The 21,779-nt window shown below is 38.5% G+C and overlaps 1 protein-coding gene across 1 annotated transcript in view; it reads left to right on the top strand.

Annotated features, from left to right (window-relative positions):
* mkxa (mohawk homeobox a) overlaps positions 1–15,771 on the top strand; it is a 31,716-nt gene extending 15,945 nt beyond the window's left edge. Inside the window, exons 6-7 of the mRNA XM_088642807.1 lie at positions 12,403–12,436; positions 12,546–15,771. Coding sequence (XP_088498933.1) covers positions 12,403–12,436; positions 12,546–12,732 — 221 coding nt within the window. The 3' untranslated portion in view covers positions 12,733–15,771. The remainder of the gene's footprint in view (positions 1–12,402; positions 12,437–12,545) is intronic.
* The last annotated feature ends 6,008 nt before the right edge of the window (positions 15,772–21,779 follow it).

Here is a 21,779-nt window from a genome sequence, read left to right as displayed (position 1 = left end):
CCAGACATTTTCTTCTTTTTTATTGCTTCCCCACATTGTCTAGAAGATGTCAACATAAGCACCTCAGTCTTTTTCATAAGTACAGTATGTTTTTCAAGTTCATTCTTCCCCATTTTGTATTAATATGTTATGCGTTTGCTACCTGAATGTAATACTCCGCATTTCTGTAGATTAAACATCACCAGCCCAATTCGCAGGACGTCCTGGAGATCACGAAGTTCCAGGCTAATAACAGGATAAGAATGTGAGCAAGTTTTACTAAAGACGCAAACAGAAAAGCGGTCTTTGGAGGTTAGCATCTCTTGTAAATCTTGTGAAACAGTCTTCAAGATTTGTTTCAGGATGTATATGGTGAATGAATTCGGTGTCTTCGGTACACATCAATCTCGTTTAAAAAAAATCACGTTAATTTGCAGGAATGAATTGGCTGAACCAAAAAAGACAAAAAAATATGTGGTTCGGTGAAACACAAAATGGGTTTTTAGATGGCGTTGTCAGCAGTAATAGCACAGAAAGGCGAAGCTTGTGTCGAAAAGAACATCATGTCTTCTACAAAGAACAGAAACGGGCCTGTCCTGTTTTTAGGGTTGTTTTGCATCCTTTAGTCCTGGTGTTCTGGTTACGATTCAGGCAAGGACAGATTCCAAATTATAGCAAGACATGTTTTTCCAAAAATGTGGTTCCCTCTGTTAAGAAGATCATGCTTGGTCGCAAATGGTTTTTCCAGCAGGATAAGGACCCAAAGCACACCTCCAAATCTACTGCCAGAGGGTTAAGGGAGCATAAATGCACATTATTGTTTTGGCCATCATAGTGTCCAGACCAATAAAACATTTATGGTATGAACTAAAGACAGCAGTTCACTAGTGCAAACCATGCAAGAGCTAGAGAATTTCTGCATGGACGAATTGTTACATATCTCTACTGAGAGCAGCTTGAACCTTTATTGTAGCACCTTATCTATGGTATCAAAGTGAAGGGTGATCAATAAAATAGTGATTGCAAGGGGTGTAAATCATTATGAACATTTTATACTTAAACACGTTTGGACCCGCTGAGTTTTGCAACATTCATAACCGATAGCTTTACAGTTGTTCCTGTTTTGATATATGCAAGCGATACTGCATGAATGCATGTGCTGTTTTGCAAAACAAAATCTCAAATCAAAAAATAAAATGCATTTAATCAAGGATATGAATACGTTCTGTATTTGCTGGCCAACCATCTGCTGTACAGATTTCTAAATCACTGCCACACTAATCAAATCTGTGAAGCCGCCTGAGTGATTTTTCAAGCTTGATGCTTAAGATGACCTGGCAGTATCACATTAAAGAGTAAGGCTCTAACAAGCTATTTTCTTATTCCAGTTTTCAGTATCTGGCTGAGTAGGTTAAGATTTTTTTTTTAATGTTGTACTGAAATGATTCTGAAACAGTCTTAGTATCATTTCTATTTCACATACAAAAAAAAGTTATTAGTATGTCTTCTGTGCCATATAGTCACACAAGAAGCCTGAGTGTCAAGTGTTAATTTAGTTAAGTTATGTTCTTTCCGGAAGAGATTTGCCACGCACTCATGCAGTTTGTTTCAGAATTTTCCTTGGAAGTCCCTGCTTAGTCGGGAGTTAAGTGCTTTGTTTGGCTTTCCTCCAGTCAGACGACAGTTGCAGATGATATTAAAGACTTACGAACACGCGGCAATGGGGAGATTTCAAGACCTGCCTAAATGGCTAAGATGATGGATAATTTCACCCCCTTGCTTTTAATACTTTTAAAATTATAAGGAACTTATTATATGACTTTTTATTTTCTACTGGAGGCTTACCTAATTCTGGAACTGTTAATTTTTGCACCAAAAGGACAGTCTTGAATGTTTTTTTCAGTGAAAACCAAAAACCAGGACTAAGATATGGCTACTCTATAGGCAACAGAAATAATGAGAATAAAAGAAAATGTAACACTTGCTTTTTACCTTTAAAATGACGCTAGAAAACTATCATAGATGTATAATGTTTGATTTAATCTTAAGAAAGATTTAAGCTTTTAAGGCAAGGGTATGTGATTTGTTTTTGTAGCAACAATTCTATAAATATACAAAAATAGATATGGATATTTTGTGTGTACGAATCGCTACCCTAGGACTAAGCACGTCAATTTTTAGCAAGGTTTCCTCTTACTGTATTGAGGTGTTAATGTATCCTGCCTTATGAGTTGCAAAAGATGAAATTAATGTCATTAATCGTCGCATGGCTTTTAAGGCTGGGATCACCAGAAACTATTGCGATTGGTTACACATGACTTACTGTATATCCTTGGCATTGAGAGTATCAAGCCCTGAGATGCACTAAGGCATCATCAACTCCTCTCTCTTTACGCAATAAAAAACCCAGCTCACAGTTCTGCAGAACACAGTGCAGAAAGTACCAATCACAAGACAAAGCTGACTCTTTTGTGCCAGATTGGCTTTGTCATTCTCAAGATTAGGAAGACAGAGGAATATCAGCTTCAATGGCTTTTTTATTATTTGTATGCTGATGGTGCTCACATCTTCCTATATGACTTTCATTTTTCCTCTCATATCTCAGCCTGTCTCTCAGCTACTTCCTAATACCTCATAGCACCATAGATATTCATTACGGAAAAAGTGTCCCGTTAGGCCATATAGAAATTGAACCACCTTTGGTGAATTTCGGATTGTCTAATAGTGAGAACCATCTCCTGTAATGCGAGTTACAGGTGTGGCAGTGATCATTACATCTGCTGTTTTACACATATCTGATGCAAACAGCATGCAGAGCTTTTGAGGGATTCTCACTGGTGAAAAGCTTAGAGAGAGTGAAGGGGAGGCACATTATTATGTGTTTAGCAACAGTGAAATTAATCAGGTTTTGTAGCTGATACAGTAGAGAAGAGCACATTCTAATGAATCACGAAGCCCACGCAGAGCTAAATGATTAATATCAGCTTACAGAAGTGCAGCACTAATGTTCAACATGGAAAGGTTTTGCTCAAGTCAGAACTACTGCTGTTCTGTATAACATAACCATACGCTCCCGAATCACCAAAGGGTTATATGAACTCAATGCTTCTGTGCCATCCTATTCATCATTTCAATGACTCTAAAGGAAATCGGGATTTAGTGGGAGACTGTTAAAAGTGTAATGCTACTGCCCACTCATGTGCATTAAATTGTTTAAAGAGGATAAGCACTAAAAGGACCTGATCTATATTCATAAGCAATTTACAGTGTTCTGTAGGTCCTCATTGCACATAATAATCACAATAAATACCGACTACTGAGTGCTGAAGATAAAAGCTCAGTGATACAATACTGCGCTGAAAAAGGCGTCTCAAATCATTGTGGAGTGCTGCATTTTGCACAGGATAAATATCAGTGGTGCTCTTTCTTGGGAACTTCTACTCAGTACTATACAGTACATTGTAACTGGGCTACATCGTATGTCATAAGGCAGAGAGACCAAATCAAACCTGTACTGTGAAGTATTCGAATGGTATTAAATTTTTAAAACCAAAAAGTGAACCCGAATATTGGAACTGATGTACTGTAACAAAGTACCGTAACTATATTTTCAGTTCTGTTGTAGTAATATGTACTGTACTCCTTGTAGCCTGAAACAAATTGAAATCGCATCCACAGCAATCTTGAAATTGGTTCCTTTGAAATATTTATGGGTTCTTTGTAAGAGTTTGTTAACTTGAGTTGTTAATCAGAGTTTCATATTGTAAGCTCAGCCTTCTGCTTCGTGCTAATGTAATACTCGCCAGGTGCCCTCAACTCTGCACGCATTTTTCTAGCACTCGGCGTTTCTGTCATGTAGGAGACAAACCTTTACCTTTGTCGCTTTCTCGCATCTTCACGGACAAGCCGCTTTATAAACCATAATCTCCACAGAAAACAACCTGCTCTCTGCACCTGCCACCCGGTTTGTCCTTTTCTTCCAGTTTTTCTTATGTTATCGACCCGCCTTGAGACTCCGAAACAACGGAGGCAGCTTCCCCGCTCTCTTCCGCTTGCCCCGCTTCTGTCCTGCGACACTTTGCAGCCAAACCAACTCGCTCCAATAGTCTGTGTTTTGGGGATCTTTTTATTTAACAAGCCAGTTAACGCCAAAGTATTAAGTCCGTTATTCCTTATGGTATAAGCATATAATAAAAGCATGTTACATGTATCAGCTCATTTCTTCGTAATGAGAAAAGCAAATGTATGGAAAATAGAATTTGACCAAACTACAGAAGGAATTACATTGGTGGAAACCTAGCTATGCCTTTTAATTTTTCATACCCCAAGTCCAAAACAGATTTAGGTAAACACAAATCTGAGAACCCTATGTTTTTTGCGAGATAGAGATCTATCTTTTTTGGAATTTTGAAGACGTTAAACTTTGCCATTTTCCACTCCGTATCACTTTTAAAACTTGAAATTAACTATTATTCTTCAAAAAACTGCTCTTGAAAGAAAAATTAAAGCGCACATAAATAATTTATCTGTCAAGTGCACTTTTCTTGTGTTCTAGAGTGAAATATGACAGAAACAGAACAGAAAGTCAATGAATGATGGCTAATGTAATTTTCCCATTCAGTACATCAACGTACTCTTCAAGGTCAGCACTTCATTTTCTACTTCTGAAAACCGTTCAGAAGGGTAGTTATTTGGTTTTGAATAGAAAAGGTATCAAAAACATGGTAAAAAAGCATTGTTTTAATTGTCTTGAACTGAAGATATGTTAGCACAGTGAGCGCCTGCAGATTTTTTTAAACTGCAGACAGCTGTCTGACTTGTTACATCTCTGTATGATTTGTTACATACGTCGTCTCCTTCTACACATAAATATCCCTACCACAGCCTTCATCCGTTGCAAATCCCCCATCCATTGCCCCATGAAATGTGGATCCACATTCTAATTTTTATGTGGCATGCTTTCAGTTTTGTGGAAAGGAATTCAGACTTTGTGCTGTAACTGCACGGACTAGTTCCATTTACTAGGTGCTATTGAGTCCAATTTACTGCCATTTAGTAAAATAATAAAATAATATTATTCATTAATAAAATAATAAGCGAATTAGGCACTGTTGTGTACAAATGCTCAGCAGGAAACTGGTGTGTAGTTTAATGTAATATTTTAAATTCATTGGCCAGGATCATAGTGCTCATTCAAGGAAAAGAAATTGTTATTTACAGATATCCATGTTTGCCACAATATGTTGCCTTAGGCACTATGCTTGATATAACATTTATGGCTGGAGATGGATTGTGAAACTTTCATTTCAACGTTGGGAGGGGCTACTGCTCGATCAAAGGGGTACGCACAACACAACCCACTCATCAGCTACCAAACCACAGCCTCGTGCTTGGTTGTGTTTCTTTATTGTTAGAGTTTGCAGACAAGAGAAGCACCTGCCTCATTGCAAATCAATTAAACAAAAACAAATTAAATTTAATCTCTGGGCCAATGAAGCAATATTTGAAACATCCTGAACTCTGAACAATCAATAGACAGTACAGTACATGCCTGATGATCTTTATGTTTGAGAGATGTAACTTGCCTTGTACGAGTCTTTCCCTTTAAACATACATTATTTCCCTTCCACGTCAATGGGTGTCCTCTGCTGTGATATCAGGTGCTTTATGCCAGTTTGGTTAATTGATGGATTGAATTTGAGGTCAGTAGGCATTTCAAAATGTCAGCATCAGAGGTGTGAAGAGATAAATGTCACATTGTCACACTAGGTCAGATATCTACAATACTCTCCTCATGTCTGACATGTTGATCCTTCACCAGGTCAATATGCGGTCCAGCACTATCTCACACAGTGATGAAGCATGGTGCTGTAAACTGATCATTGTGTACGAGTTTTTTAAATGTATATGCTTAGAAGCCTGTGTTGATAACAGTATTGTTATATAGGAAAACACAAGAACATAAGAAACATTAATAAACAATAGCAGGCCATTTTAGCCATCACGGTTGTTTCATTGCTAGTGATTAATTTATCCAAGGATGTCATTCAGCTTATTTCTTGAAAGCAGTTAGAGTATCAGCTTTAAGAACACGGCTGGGTAACTTGTTGTTAATGCTCTTTTTTTCTCTGTTGTAAATTTACTTCCCTCTTGTTTCGCTTTGTGTTGACTGGTTTGTTTTTTACAGTTGATCCACTGGAACGTCTTTTACTTGTGGTTAGGTGTGTCTTGTTTCAACATGGTCAGAAATGTTTTTTCTTCTCTGTGAGTTTATTCCCATCTGAAACTGATTCTTTTTGATTGAGTTTTGGCAGGTGAGTTTTATTTTAATCTGGAATTGGTTTACTGCACAAGGAAAATGAGGACCTGGAGGTGTTATTGAGACACCTACTGTTCTCTGGACAGTGGGACTCACAGGAAAGTTGACACTGATTGGAAGAGCTACGCACCTCTCGTTGTTCCTACTGCAAGCTTGCAGGGATTTGCCAGTCATAGGAGTCTGTTTCACCAAAAGACAAGAAAATATTGATCAAATAATGCTCCATCTGCCTGAGCAGTAGCCATACCCCAAAAAGAGCCAAATAGTTACACAACCTGCCATCAAACTGCTCTATGATCAAGCTCCTTTCCTGGTTGAGTGACATGAGAGACCCTGAGTTTTTAAAGGGCAAGAGGTGCTGGCCTTATTGCAATAGGCATGTTTGACAAATTTGGCAGAATAATCATCTAGGGCTAAACCCACAGGCTGTAGTTTGCCTCTAGACTAGGTTAATTAGAACTCTTCACCAAACACGCCCTCAGCTTTGTTACATTAACCCCTTACATTAAAACTCAGATCTGCTGTCACCAGTGACCATTATATAATACATAACAGCAAAGCGCTATTGTATTTTCATGGCTCAGCACATCCTGTAATGCACTGCTTCATGTCTCCTTCACTTCCCTTATTGAGCTGAGCTGCACCCCTTATATACAGTATACATTCCCATCTTGCATGCCAGAAGTCCACATTGCAATTTTTATGGCATGTCTTTATTGTCTGATATTACAGAAATTTATTTTGCCTCTAGGTGACTGTGAAAACACATACAGAAAGCTACAAAAAACATACAAACAGTACTGTACATATGATATAAAAAATTATATTTAAAATAAATATCACATGACGGTTCACTTTGCCACAGTCATCTAAATCGTTATAATTGCACATACCCCATTCATATTTGCACATAACCACTAATTGCACTTGCCCATAAACCATACTCCTTTACTGTGAACTTATTTGTTGAGTAGTTTGATTGTAGGGTAGAAAGTGCCTCAATTTGTTGCGTTTGCATTGATGGACTGTAAAACATCTGTTTTAAAGCATCTGTTGGTATTCTTCATGCAGAACATGTGAGGGATGAGAGGAGATACAGTACTAACAGCTCATCTTAACATATTCTCCATGTGAGCAGTTTGAAAGCTCTGCTCAAGTGGCTGGTCCACTATCACAGAACACATCCTCAAAAGAATGGACATCTTGGCTTGGCATCTTGTGCTTTGTTGCACAGAAAGACTATTATATCAGGCAATATTTCATACTCCAGGGCACTTTGTACCACGGAACTGAAAATCATGGACAGAATCTGACTACTGGCACCAAAAACCTGTAACCGGTAAGGGAAGTAGATTCACTGTTGTACTTTGTTACAAATTAAGTTAACATGTGCCTTCCAAGTCGGAATAGCGTCCATGCATGTTCCCAGATATTCTTAGGATGTAACTTGCTTAATGGACTCATTATGATTGAGGACTAGGGAAGGATATTCATCCTGTTCACGACCAAAGACTAGTTCCTTTTTTCTAGTATTTAAAATCAAGACAATCTGGTCACACCATGTAAACAAGCTGTCTACACTGGAAGGCATCCTTACCCTTCGTCAGAGAGAGTGAGGTTGAATCATCAGGATGTTTGATAAGGAATTGGCTTGTACTACTTGAAACACAATCATCCGTATAGAGAGACTGAAGAGAAGTGGTGAACTCACACACACCTTGGGCTCCACTATTGCTTATTACTTTGGGTTGTGTTAAAAGCTGAAGAAAAGCCAAGGAAAAGTATCATTATGATTTGTATTTGTCCAGATGTTTGGAAATAAGGAGCATGAGGGTAACTACAGCATCTTCTGTGCTTCTCCCTTCTTTATAAGCAAGCTGATATGGATCAGGTTGTTTCTGACTGGGTGAGATTCTGAACTCCTCTTCAGTGATAATGCCAAAACCAACGTAAGAGCAACTAGCCTGAAATCACAGTGTTCTCTCGGACAGGCCTTCCTAGGGAAGGGGAATAATATGTTGTTTTCCATACTATGAGAATAGTGTGCGTGTGTATAGGCATCTGGAGAATTGTTTGCCCCACTGGAGCTAATACTCTTGCAAAGAATTTCAAAATAAATACACTTGTATTATCAGCATCAGTTGCCTTATGAACGTTTATACACTGAAAAGTATTAATTACTTGGCCTACATTAAAGATAACATTAATCATTAAACCAGATCTTTGGAGGTAAAGGTGAGCCCTATACACCTGTGGTCACCTCTCGCTGTAGCCTCACAATCACCACGGTCCTCTCTGAAGACACTGCCCCACAAGGGGGCTTTCTGTGCTTGAGAGGTTGAAGGTGGCTCAAGTAAGTATGACAACTGCTTTAAGGAGCTCTAAAATACAAACAACCTACAACAGATCCCCCTGCATAAGGCTTTGACTGCATCAAATGCAGCTCCCCCAGCCACATGGACCACGTGGATCCCAGCTGGCAGCGATTCCAGACAATAATAATGAGAGAGGACAGGATCCATGCCAGGACAGGGAATGTGGGGACTCCCAACACAGTGCCAGCAGCTTTTAAACCAGTCTGCCAGATCTGTTCGTTCTGACCAAATTAGAGTCACCATCCAGCAGGAGCACCAGGTGCAAATGGGGAGTATCTGAATTTAGAATAATAGAGCTAATAGGAAACAGGAAGACATCCTTTTCCAAAACATAACCCTGGACATTCCCAAAGTGGACAGAATGTACACAGCAGTCTATGAACTCTCTTCATACGATACTGTCTACAAGGGGTCAGAAAGAATCTGTGAAGGAAATATACAGTACGTGGATCATTCAATGGTTAGGAGTTTTGGAGGGATAATTTGCATTATCACAAAATAAGCCCTCAGTGTTTATAGTTGCATGTATAATGTGGTTTAGGTGGCATGTGCCAGATGTCCCCTTAGGGAAGCCTTTCTGATCCTGTTGAGCTAATCTGGGCAATGCCTCTAATGCTTGTGAAAGCACCTTAGCACATAGCTTGGGATTTGAGCAAATCGGTGAAATGGGATGCACAGGGCATGGAATCTTTCTCTTTTTTTTCATTAACATATGTACTGAATATAGTGTCAATGTTAAAATCCTTCCAAAAATAACCCACTTCAAAGGTCGTATGCAAACAAAAGAGGACCTAATTGGACCTAATACTCGATGTCAGATACAATTCAGGAGGAAAACCATTTGATTCATCCTTTGTCGTGTCCTGAACTCCTTCTTTAGGTCAAGTCTTTAGGAATAAGTCTTGATGTATCTTCCAGCCCGATTACTTCCTACTTCCTACTCCAGACTTTTTAGCTTTTCTGTGTGTTTATCCAGTATGTGCTTTCGAGCCTGTTGCTCAACTGACACAATGTCCAGTTTAAGATGGTGAGCAGTTGCTGAATAAACCTGTCATCTGAGCATTTCAGTTCTCAGCCAAATCCTCAATCCGGGAGGTCACCACTGCTGCCATCTCCGTTTTCACAAGCTGCATCTACTCGTGTAACAGAGTGGCCATTTATCAGTTCTGGAGAGTAGAATTGTCTTCCACCCTCGTCTTACATAGTGAGTAAGCAGAAATACATATTTTTTTTTCTCATGCTAGACATCTCAGTCCCTCTAATTATGATACCCCACCAAACCAAATCATGGGGGGCAACACAAACGTGACAAAAGGGTCAGCAGTAGGAGCTCTAGTGGAGGTCTGGCAATCTAGTATATCCATGACATGATCTCCTCCTGCTCCATGTTCTTGAGAATTGATCTTGGATGCCCATGTGTTACTGGAGATCCTAGGTTTGTAGTAAATTGGAGCTGAATTTGTATTACTCCTTTGAGAATTGATCTTGCTCTGGTAGGGATTTTATTGTTAAAAATGAAGGATGTTAAAATATGACTGAAAAATACAATAGGAAATGATGAAACTAGTACAACACCTGGACTGCCATGCCACGCACGTTCAGTTTAATGTGTGGAAGGCAGCAGACATATGCCCTTCCACACAAAATAATGTATTGATTTGATCGCGAGAGTCTTTTCCTAAGTGTCACGACCGCAAGTCCCTCCTCTTAAAGGCACTCCGGCTCTTTCCCGTTTTGCCTGATTTTCCTGCACCTGACTCCTATCCAGCCCCTCCCTATAAAGGCCTGATGCTCCTATCAATCTGGGCTCAGCTTTGGAAGATGGACGCCCGGAAGCCCACCTACCAGCGAGTCCAGGAGAGACTCAATGGCACCGGCTTCATCACGGCGTCCTGACCATCTGGGTCCGGGGCTTGGAGCGCGAGAGCCCCGTTACCCCTTTTTATTTCCCCGTCCCTGCACCGGATCCCGCCTCAGTTTTGAACTTTCGTCATGTCTGTCGAGGATGGATTACCCGGTTCTGGACTTCAGGCTTTCACTCTGGATTTCCCTACGAACTCCCATTGGACTTTCACCTGGACCACGCCCCCCTGTTCGTCTACCAGCCCTGTTCCTAGTCCACTGTCCCCTGTGTTTATTGCACTCCCTTCCGGATTCTATCGTCTGCATAGGGTCCTGATTAACGCTTCGTGACACTAAGTGAAGAGTGAGAGCCGATGGAGTGTTTTGAATATATCCTCATGTCGAGAAGCCCATAAGCTCTTCTTGCCTGAGTTGCGTGGGAGAAAGGGCTTTTAAAAAAAAAGTTTGTAATAATTGCAAAAATGGCAGTGAAGAATAAGAATAAGATAGAAATCGTAATCAGCAAGTTGAAGGAAAATAACAAATACTTGGAAAATGCTAGTGCCAGATTGTTGGAACCTTTGACAAGTAACCTGTAAGAGCATCTAAATATATTTAAAACTATGAAAAATTACAGAGTCACATTCTCTTTAACCTATCATCTGTTGTGTGGATTGAGGCTATGGTGAGATCTGTGTACACTGAAGCAGCTGTTCCTGATTTGCAAGTTCAAGTTGTTTCAGTTATAATTTTGAGCATCTTAGCAGAATTCACTTGTAAAAGCAACATCATTCAGGTAATGACTTCTCACTAGGAAGGCTGTGGCAGGCAGGTACTAATGTTTCAACAAGATACACGATAAATGAAAATGGTCTCAATGGCTTATAGCTCATACATGTTTGAAGAGCAGAGGAAACAAAACAAGTTTTCCTTTAGTTTCCACAATCCTTTCCAATACTGTATATGTAAAGCCGATTTAATACATCTTTATTTAATTAATATCAAGGCAACTGTTCAGTGACAAGGTGTTCTGTTAAACATTAATATATGTGTATTTACTTTTAGGGTTATAGTGCTCATAAATGGTATCTTATATTTTTCCTTCTCTTTAAAAATTTCATTTGACTTACATAGTATTTTGTTAATATAAAGGGTGTGCCTCGAATATGCTGAACAGGAAATCCAGATGTTCTGTTTTTTTAATGTGTATCACCAATGCCAAGCCTGTGTCATCATCATCGCTAGGTAAAGTTCTGCAGCTAACCTTGGACTAGAAATATTTGAGACTCAGAACTCTTTCCAGCTTGGCAATATGCTTTGTTCACAGCAGCTTTTGTATGTTGGCAAAGTCATGGTGATTTGTTGCCACAATTTAAGAGCAGCCTCCATCTGGCTCAGTGAATCTTCCTTTTGAAGTACACATGGCAAAGGCTTAAGTGTGACTCTGAAACTGATCTGTTAATATAATTTCAGCTTTTCTACAAGGAAAGGAATTTGCTAGACTTAGTCTTATACCATTTTTACTTAATGATCCAAGTGTTATGCATTTCTGTTTTTTAAATTTTCGTTTTTTTAGTTATGTACAACCAAGAAGAATTTCAGAGGATATCACTACCAAATGAAAGCCTCTGAAAAGTCTCGATTTCTGCTTCTAGAACCATGTCTAGATTTGTTTCATCTGCACCTTTATAACTTTCATCAGTTGACAGTTTTGGAAGTTGTTTTATTTGAAAATAAAATTAAGTGGAAAAACAAAGAGTCACGTGTTACTCTAATAAAACTAGCTTACAGACCCAGGTACACTTTTTCACAATCTACACGTTTCCGTAATAAATCTTCACTGACCTGTGTGCCTTGATAATTGACTTTTACTTGTTGTGCTTTCAGAGACTGTGGAACATGGATCAAGCAAATGTGACAAGTGAGTAACGATTTTCAGATTCTTTCCGTATCGTTCTGAGGTTTAATTAAAAATAAATGGAAGGAACCCCAGAGGGAGAATATCAAACTGCTGTTTTGTTTAATTGCAGTGCACCAAAGGAAAAAGGACGCGGAAAAGATGAGACTTACTGGAAAGAGATCAACGCAGCCATGGCCTTGACAAACCTTGCACAGGGAAAGGACAGTGTATCAGGGACAACCAGCTGTATCATTCAGAAATCCTCCCACATATCTGAAATAAAGACAGTTAAAGTGCCTATGGCGCAGAAGTATTAACATATTAACGAGCTATGCAACATTATATTGAAGGTTTCGGCATTGTTGACTTTTAAGTCTGTCAAACTGATCGTTTATTTTATTATGTGTGTTTAAAATCAGCAAAAGACAATGGTTTCTACACAAGTCTTAAAACTTTTTATGCGCCTGCAGAAATCAAGTGTTGATACATTTTACTATTGTTAAAGACAGTATTCTTGAACGAGACACTTTTATAATGTTAACTTATTTGATAAATCTGACTTTTTTTTACTCCTAAATTTTTGTACTTTGCCAAAGTGCCTTTTGAAGCTGGAACAAAATGTCCACAATGGATGTATGCACTCACATGAGAATTAAATATCTTACAGATTTTTTTTTTTAAAAAAGGTAAAAAAATATATAGCCATTATTTAAGAGATTTTAAAGATGCTTCTAGAATTCTACTTATAGGTTTCATGAATTTCATTTTGTGCGTATCTGTTTGGGCACGGTTGACCTTCCATGACTCTCACAGCTTTCATTTACCATAAGAAAAACTCAGCTGTGTAAAATCTGCTTCTCCTAGTGACATTGAAGATGTTTAGTCTGCCACATCATTATGGCTGTAAATGCAACACTGTTGTGTCTCTGAAAAAAATACCTACATAATGCAAACGATAACTGTGAATAAACCGATACAGTACATCAGCTCGGCTAACTCAAGGCATAAATATTCCCGAAGCAGAATCACGGTGGCAGTTTACTGTGTGTGATTGACAACTGAGTTTATTTCTGCCTGTAACGTGTTCATTACGGGGAATGTTCTCTAGGTAAAGAAGCTCACCAAGCACTCTCATAGGGTCTTGAGCAAAATGATGTATGAAGGTTTAAGGCTTCTTCCTAATTGTAACACAAATGTCAGCAGGATTCCATAACTTTAAGGGACTTCTTTATTAATATAGTAGTTGCCTTAGTTTATGTTTTTTCTTCCTTTACCCATGTACAGTACTTGCATACAGGAAACAAGTGAGTTGTGAAGTGAACAAACTCTTTCACTTTGTCAGCAGTTTGAAAAGAAATGAAAATTGCTGTTTGTAAAAACCTGGAGACACACATATATATATACAGTATATGGTATGTGATTTTGCGTGTAGTGTGTGGGATCTGTGCTCCAAAAACCAGACTTCTTGTTTCTTATTTCTAAAGTTTACGGGTTTGATTCTAGTAAGTTTGTTCCTATTTGTATAAATTGTACATGACAGTGCTAAACGTGAAATTTTACAGCTTTTAATGGGTCCGTTATAGCTTTCATAGTTTTAATTAATCGCTTTCTGAAGTTTGCTCTGGAGTAGACTAAACATTAGTTAAGGATAGTAAAATCTGTTAAAAGGTGCAATAGAAACAGGTGTGGAGAGTAATGAGAAAAAAAGCACAGGAACCAAATTGAAACAAATGGGTGATATAAACATGTCTAAGCAAGGGGAAGTAGCAAATTATCATATTACACCTTCGTTAGGGGGAGTAGTGTTGAGAATCAACCTGTTAAAGCCTGGTTTGAGGAAACCGATCATCTATACTGTATATATATATAAATATGTCACTGCTTCAAACAAACAAGTTCCAGTATTATCTCTACGTCAGCAAGCAGCAGTCTCAGTGCTTGCTTTTCTGTCTTGGTTCTCTTATGTATAAAGTGTTAATTAGTGTCATTATCACGTTAACTGTTTTTTATGAAATGAGAATTTGTTTTTGAACGTAATAATGTATATATGTTATATCTGTAGTTGTAATGAATGCCAAGTATACTAATTCAATTAAGAAAAATTATGACTGTATGAACAAATGTAATTAGCAGTTTGACTGACAGAGAAGGCATATTTAGAAAAAGGTACTTTTTGATGTGTTACAAAAATTTACACCATTGTTGTACTGAAAACCTATAAAAGAAACAGTAGATTTATAGTGGATCACATACATACCGATTGCTAATGTAGATATGTCTTCTGCTGACACCATCTTTGGCACTAACATTCTGATACAGTTAACAGAGGTCTCTAAATGATGACTCTTGCATGAAAAAATTGTATAAAGTACAAATACATAGAGATTTTACGAATCATTTACTATGACATGCAATTATAGTTGGTCTTGAAATTGGATTTGCTTCCACTAAGATTCTCACTGTAGGGGAGGGCTGTGTAGTACCTCTACTGTTCACCAGAAGGTTTTTACATTAGCCTTGACGATTATGTCAAATATAACAATAAGAAGTGGCAGCTGACTACTCAGAAGTTATAACATAAATTCTGATTCTGCTTTTACAAATATGTAACGATCAACAGGAAAAAAAAAGGCATTTGTACTGTTTTGTACTGTATTCTACACAAATTCTGTTGGTCGACTAGCTGTTACTTTGTTCATACTTTTTATGTAAGTTATTAAGGAGTGTGAAACTGAGGAAAATGATTTGTTTTTATTTTTGTTAAGTTATGCAAGTTTAAAAATTGCTGGAGGCTGGATTTTTGTCCTATGACCAAATGCATACTTTCACATTGTAATGTTTGAAGTGCTTTAAATGAAGACTTTAAAAGAACTACAATAACTTCTCCAGAACAATGAATATGAATAAACCATATCAAATATAACAAACCCTGACATGCATCTGACTTTTTTATATCTAAGGCTTGCGATTTATTTTGTGTAACCTACAGTACCTGCCAAACGATTCTTTTTAAGACCAGTTACAAGACAACTTTAAAGATAATTTATAATTTATTTTAATCTAATTTATAATAAGAATTGTCTTAACAGATAAAAGTGATAATAACAGCTTTTATTTGACATTTAAATGTTCTGTATGACAAACCACAGCCTGATTACCTTCTAAGTGGCTTCTTGAATCAAAATGTAACATCTTTTTTTCTGCTGCTTGTCCTCAAAGAGGTTGAAAGCTCAGGAATGCCATTCTGGTAGACAGGTTTTGGGGAAAATGTTTTTTTTAGTCTTTAAGTAAATCATATATTTTTAAGAGCTACTGTGTAATGACTATTGGAGAGTGAATAAAACACATTGTCAGGGCTATTTTCCTGATGTGTGGTAATTGCATTATGTTTGTTATCCTGGGCATTGCGTTTTAAATACCAGTTTGTATTTGTGCTGATGAATATTCAAGCTATCCTAAATGCAAATGTGTAAAATGAATGTCTTCTATAGTTTTGCTATGATACTATAGGGAGCAGCTATCATTGTAGGTCTACCCAGAGCACAAAACAACCAACAGAATATTGATTTTGAATAGTAAATTACTTTTTTTTAAATCCTATAATGTACAGCTTTGAAAAATACAAAGCTGCTATTCATCCCTCAAGTTCAACTGAAGTTCACATGATTTTGTGATGTCTTCAGCTTTCATTTTCTGAATAACCACTTTGATTTAAATGTGGAACCATTAATTATGTCACATGTAATTTTCTCTTTGGTTTCTATTCAATAAATGCTGAAACAAAAAAAAAACAGCAAAGGGAAAAGATTTCAAAGCAAATTTCGCCTCCTCTATGAAAAGCAAGGCCATTCGTTAGGTTTTCAGTCCAGAAACAAAACACAAGCAGATGGGACAAATAAATTTATTACTGACTGAAGATCATAACACAACACACAAAGGCAACAGATCAATCTCCAGTGCTTCTTATTTTGTGAATGCTCTACGTACATTTGTTTTAAAATAGGGGGTATTTCAGTCACTTACCTATTCGTGTTTTTGACCCCAAGTTCCTTAAGCTTCCAATTTTAATCTTTACAAGATCAAATAAGTAAGCTGGCAGCCTGTGACACAGCAAACTGCTGGCCAGCTAAATTGTATTGTGAGGTCTCCATCACCAGGAGTAATAAAACAAATCAAGGAAAGTACTTCCCAAATCATTAGTGTTGACACGTTTGAGGAGGAGTCTCATTGCACAAGTCAACACGAAATCGTTTTCCTAGTTTTCTTAATTCTAAAGTCATCAGATTACATTCAGCAAGTGTTTGAGAAACTGGCTGAGCCATTTTTCCATGGAAACTGCCGGACTGTGGTTTTCTCTGGTCAGCTTGTCTTCACTGCCTTTTTTTCAAGCGAGCGCTTGGTGTGCTGGTGCCGTCCTGCTCACAGAAGGTGGGGCTGGGCACATCGAGGTGCTTTTTAGGCCAGAGGCTTGACGAAGACCAGAACACTTTTTTTTCCACGCACGAATTCAAGTTACCAAAAAGAGGAACAGAATTAAAGAACAAAGAAATTCTTAAAATGATCAGAATGAAAAAGAGCATTTCCTATCTGATGAAGAAATATTAGCCCCAACCATACTGAAGTAATTAGTTACCTTATAGTTAAATTCCAACAACACATTAATTAGGAGTAACCCACATTGTTCTACCGTATTCATACTACACTTACGCACATGGGAAGCATATGAGTTAGTTAAACACACATTGTAAAACCATTTATCATGTAAAATTAGGCCAGAGAATACAAATGTTTTTTTCAAGACCAGCCCATATTCTCCAATCTTTTATTCTTTTAATTCCAGCTACTGTAGATTAAAGACAGAAATAAGGTTACATTCCATGAATATGTTTCAATGTGCCTTAGTGGGTCAAGTCATTTTTCGGGATTACCTTGATTAGTGATTTATAAACAATGAGTACCCAGGTTGACTTTGTCATTCCATAATTACTGTCAATTATATTTTTAAATGCAAAAACAATGCAAAAATCTTTTTGGACTATAACAGAGCAAAGCCTTTCTTTGCTTCTGGAATAATGAGTTTATTTTGCTATATTAAGTTTCTTAATAGATTATTTCCTCAAGATGTTTTGCCTTGGTTTCAGACTGAAAATGAACACCGGCTTCGTTTCTTGTTATATAGGTCCAAAGCGTTGTGTTAAAGCCACAGCTGTTTAACTCTTTTTCTGTTTTTAATTCTATGGAAAGGCGGTAACCCATTTCTAAATCTGCTTTTCAGTAGGCAAACCTAGTGCAGTAGAAATATTTCCTGTCTTTATTTCTTATAATAAACTTCCAAGAAACCACCAGAAAAAATTATACTTACAATAAACTGTCAAGTTACCACATGAAAACGCACTGCTTGGCTAAACAAGGCATATATTGGATGTTTTTTCAGGTGGATACATTCTCTTTTTCAATTCCAAGTCCCTTTTTAAGATACATTTAAAAAGAGGTCATCTTAGCATAATGAAAAACAACAAGCTCTTGTATAAAGTTTTTCATTGTAAATTGTAAATTAAAAACAGTTAGTGACACTCAAAACTAAGGAAACTGCTAACAGAGCAGTGAACAGAAAAAATTTAATACAGAAGACTTTTGACTTTTCAGTGGAAGAATGGGAATATCCATCAGTATAGAATATCATAAAATAGCATATAGCATATAGCATACTGTATAGTATAGCATATAATGCAGTATATAGTGTAGCATCTAGCACATATCATATACTTTATCATATAGCATAGTATAGCATAATATAGTGTAGTATAACATACCACAGCATAGCATATCATAGCATAGCATAGTATGGCACAGCATAGTTTAGTATCGGCCAGTGTAATGTCGGGAATGATGCATCATGATCCCAAAGAGGAAAACAAGCTGAAAATCCATCTTGAAGATTGATTAGCATGACTCAATGAAGATGAGGGCAATTTTTAATTAAGAGAACCTCTGGGCCATCATGGCTGTAAAATGGTTGAATGAGAGTAGAAGGATGTCGTTGCGGTATTGTTTAACAGTTACGCAGCATTTGTCAGAAGGAGATTGTTTCAGCTCTTCTTGATCATTCATCTCAATGCCATTATACAAACACTGACATTTGACGCAGTTCATTATCATTTATGTCATAACAAAACAACTGTTCAGTTGTAAACCTATAGCCATCCAGTCATTTGTTGGTTAGCTCTCTAAATCTGTTTTAGATAACCAAAAACATTTTCAACACGACTTGAATTTTCCCATCTCGACTCACAGCAAGGACCCCTGTTCCCACACGGGGAGAAATAGGAACTACAGACAGACTCCTCCGATCCATCACCATTCATCATGTTGTCATTCATTCACAAGCCACGTCCATGTCATTCATTATTTGACACACTACAGGCTTCACAGCTGTGTGTCACAGGTTCACCACTTACTGCAGCAGAAGTGCCTTATTCACTGTTGTCACCTGCAGACCTACAGGAGCCCAGAAAGTCAGGAAGGTCACTGTTTCTGTCACGAACAGTTCTTTCCGGGCCCTATGCAGATGACACAATCCGGAAGGGAGTGAGGAAACGCTAGGAAAAAGCCATGCAGGAGAGGGTATGGAGACAGGGGGCGTGTCCAAGGGGTGCAGGTGTCCAGGGAGAGTGAATCCGGGGCGAACAATCCATGAGAAAATCCAAAAGGGTAATCCAAGACAGAAAGTAGAGTCCAAGGCCAGGAGATCCATCCAGGGAATAAAACCATGAACCGGGTCGGGGAATCAGGAACAGAAGGTTAAAACCATAACGGAGCCAGACGCAGCAGGACCCGGGCTCTCACGAAGCGGAATTCAATGAGGAACCAGGTGTGACGTCTGCGTCTGGCTTTTAAGGAGGAACGGAAATAGCAAACAGGTGCAGGTAATGGGGCAGAACAAGGAAGGGCTGGAGCACCCTTAAGAGGAGGAGTAGCGATCATGACATTTTGGTGGGAACCAAGAGAGTCTTGGCTGACTAACCCCCTGCTGGACCAGGCTAGTCATGCACTGGCTTAACCAGTGACTGTAACTGTGGTTTCAAAGATCCTAGTCATGGTCGGCTAGTGACACGAACCAGGCACAAACTTGCAAGGTCTAGACGGAAGAGGTGTTAGTGGGGCCAGCAGGGGGCGCTCACCCTGTGGTCCATGTGGGTCCTAATGCCCCAGTATAGTGATGGGGACACTATACTGTAAACAGGCGCCGTCCTTCGGATGAGACGTAAAACCGAGGTCCTGACTCTCTGTGGTCATTAAAAATCCCAGGGCGCTTCTCGAAAAGAGTAGGGGTGTAACCCCGGTGTCCTGGCCAAATTTCCAATTGGCCCTTACCAATCATGGCCTCCTAATACTCCCCCTCTATGAATTGGCTACATTACTCTGCTCTCCTCCCCACTGATAGCTGGTGTGTGGTGAGCGTTCTGGCGCACTATGGCTGCCGTCGCATCATCCAGGTGGATGCTACACATTGGTGGTGGTGGAGGGGAGTCCCCATTACCTGTAAAGCGCTTTGAGTGGAGTGTCCAGAAAAAGCGCTATATAAGTGTAAGCAATTATTATTATTATTATTAGATTGAGGAACTCAACCTGTCCATGGAGACAGGGCCATTACTGATCGAGACACATGGAAGCACCTCTCCTGTATCTGTGGTTTTACACTGCTAGATAACATGTTTGACTACAGAGGACCCTGACTGCAACATCTGAAAAAATGTTCAGTCTTGAAAATCTGCTCCATTTCTCTGGGCTGACCCCAGGCACAAATGGTACAGACCTATGAGAATGTATTCCATTATAGGGATTGCTTTCCACAGCACAGAAACTGACAAAAAAATACCTGTGTACGAGGCAATAAAAATAATTCACAGGGATATACTTTTACAAGCAAAACATAACACCTAATTATTTGTAATTCAGTACATTAGGGGCATTGGAAAAAGATGGGATTTTTTGGGGAATTCAGAATCACCCATTCGTTTTCTATTACATAGCCGCCTGATTCTCACAGGCATGCTTCTCAGACATCTCCACTGGCGAGGCAATCTGTCATTTGCCATGCATCCCCTGCAGTTGTCTGAAAGGACAGTTAGTGCTTTCCGAATAGCAGTGCATTTCTTGCTATAGTCTCTGTAAACCAGCAAGAAACCAGCAAGTTACAGCACTTGCGGTTTGCCAGCAAACTGAGAAGACTGTGGCTGACTAATTCCAGCCCTACCCCTCTGGTGTTCTGCCAGCTGTACAACAGATGAGCGTTTTTAAACGTTGTCAAGGTTTACAGATTGTTAATTTGAAAAGGTTGATGTAGCTGTAAAACTATGATGCTGTTCAACACAAATGAAATGAAAATCAGTAACATTCAGCAGCAATTCATCTGATTTCTCCAAAATGCGAAACATGAATCACTTTCTCCAGACACAACTCTCCAAAAACTCACGCCGAGGACTCCATTGTGCTAACAAGAAAAATAATCCGCCAGGTAGAAAGCATGAAATACACAAATGGGCAGTTTAATTCTAGGGCTTGTTTACTTGCAGTTCAATCTCATAAAACCCCATGTGAATTTCCCCATTTATCCTTCCTTCCAGTTTAGCCAAGAGAGAAATATGGAGCTGAGACAAGGAAACGCTTGCCAATAAAAAAAAGATTTAGGAGCACTTTTTGAGTAATTTCCTAAAATTTCAAATTACACTCATCATTCCAGAACAGCTCCTACATTTTCTGCCAACCCTGGGAGAAAGAGGTAGGATGAATAAACGCAAACAGAAGGCAAGTTTCAGGGTGTTTATAAGTCAAGGGTCATGAAAGCTCTATGGACTCCAAAAAAGACCTCTATTCATAATCAAGGTGGTTCAAAATGTTCAGCACTAAATATAGAAGGACACTCAAGAGATTATTGGACTTGCAGCTACAGCACCTAGAGCCCACCATGAGTAACAGTCAAGTTGCAATATTTGACATTCTTAGTTCCCAAGTTGGTTTGCTTTTTACAAGTCAGCAACAATGGCTGTTAAAACAGCCTTATTTTGTGTCAAGCTTTATGCTGTCATAATATTTTGACACACAAAACCAAAACCATTCAATACAGTATATGTTATTTCTTTGTTCTATTTTCTGGTGAGTGTTCTGCTTTCCCTTTTTACATTCAAGAGTGTCTGGTACATTCTTCTCGTTAAAGTCAGTATGAAAATGGGGAACAAACCAAAGGACAATACTGTGCAAGCTGTAAATAATAAGGCACAAATCAAATGATTTGTGGCATTTCCATCTTTTACTGCAGTCCCTACACTGTGAGTAACTTTGTAGAGACCTTTTTTAGAAATAT

This window comes from Lepisosteus platostomus, chromosome 8 (genome assembly GCF_059453375.1).
Source record: "Lepisosteus platostomus isolate fLepPlt1 chromosome 8, fLepPlt1.hap1, whole genome shotgun sequence".
In the NCBI taxonomy this organism is placed as follows: Eukaryota; Metazoa; Chordata; class Actinopteri; order Semionotiformes; family Lepisosteidae; genus Lepisosteus; species Lepisosteus platostomus.
Note: the sequence above shows the minus strand (reverse complement) of the source record. Positions and strands in the feature narration are given on the sequence as shown.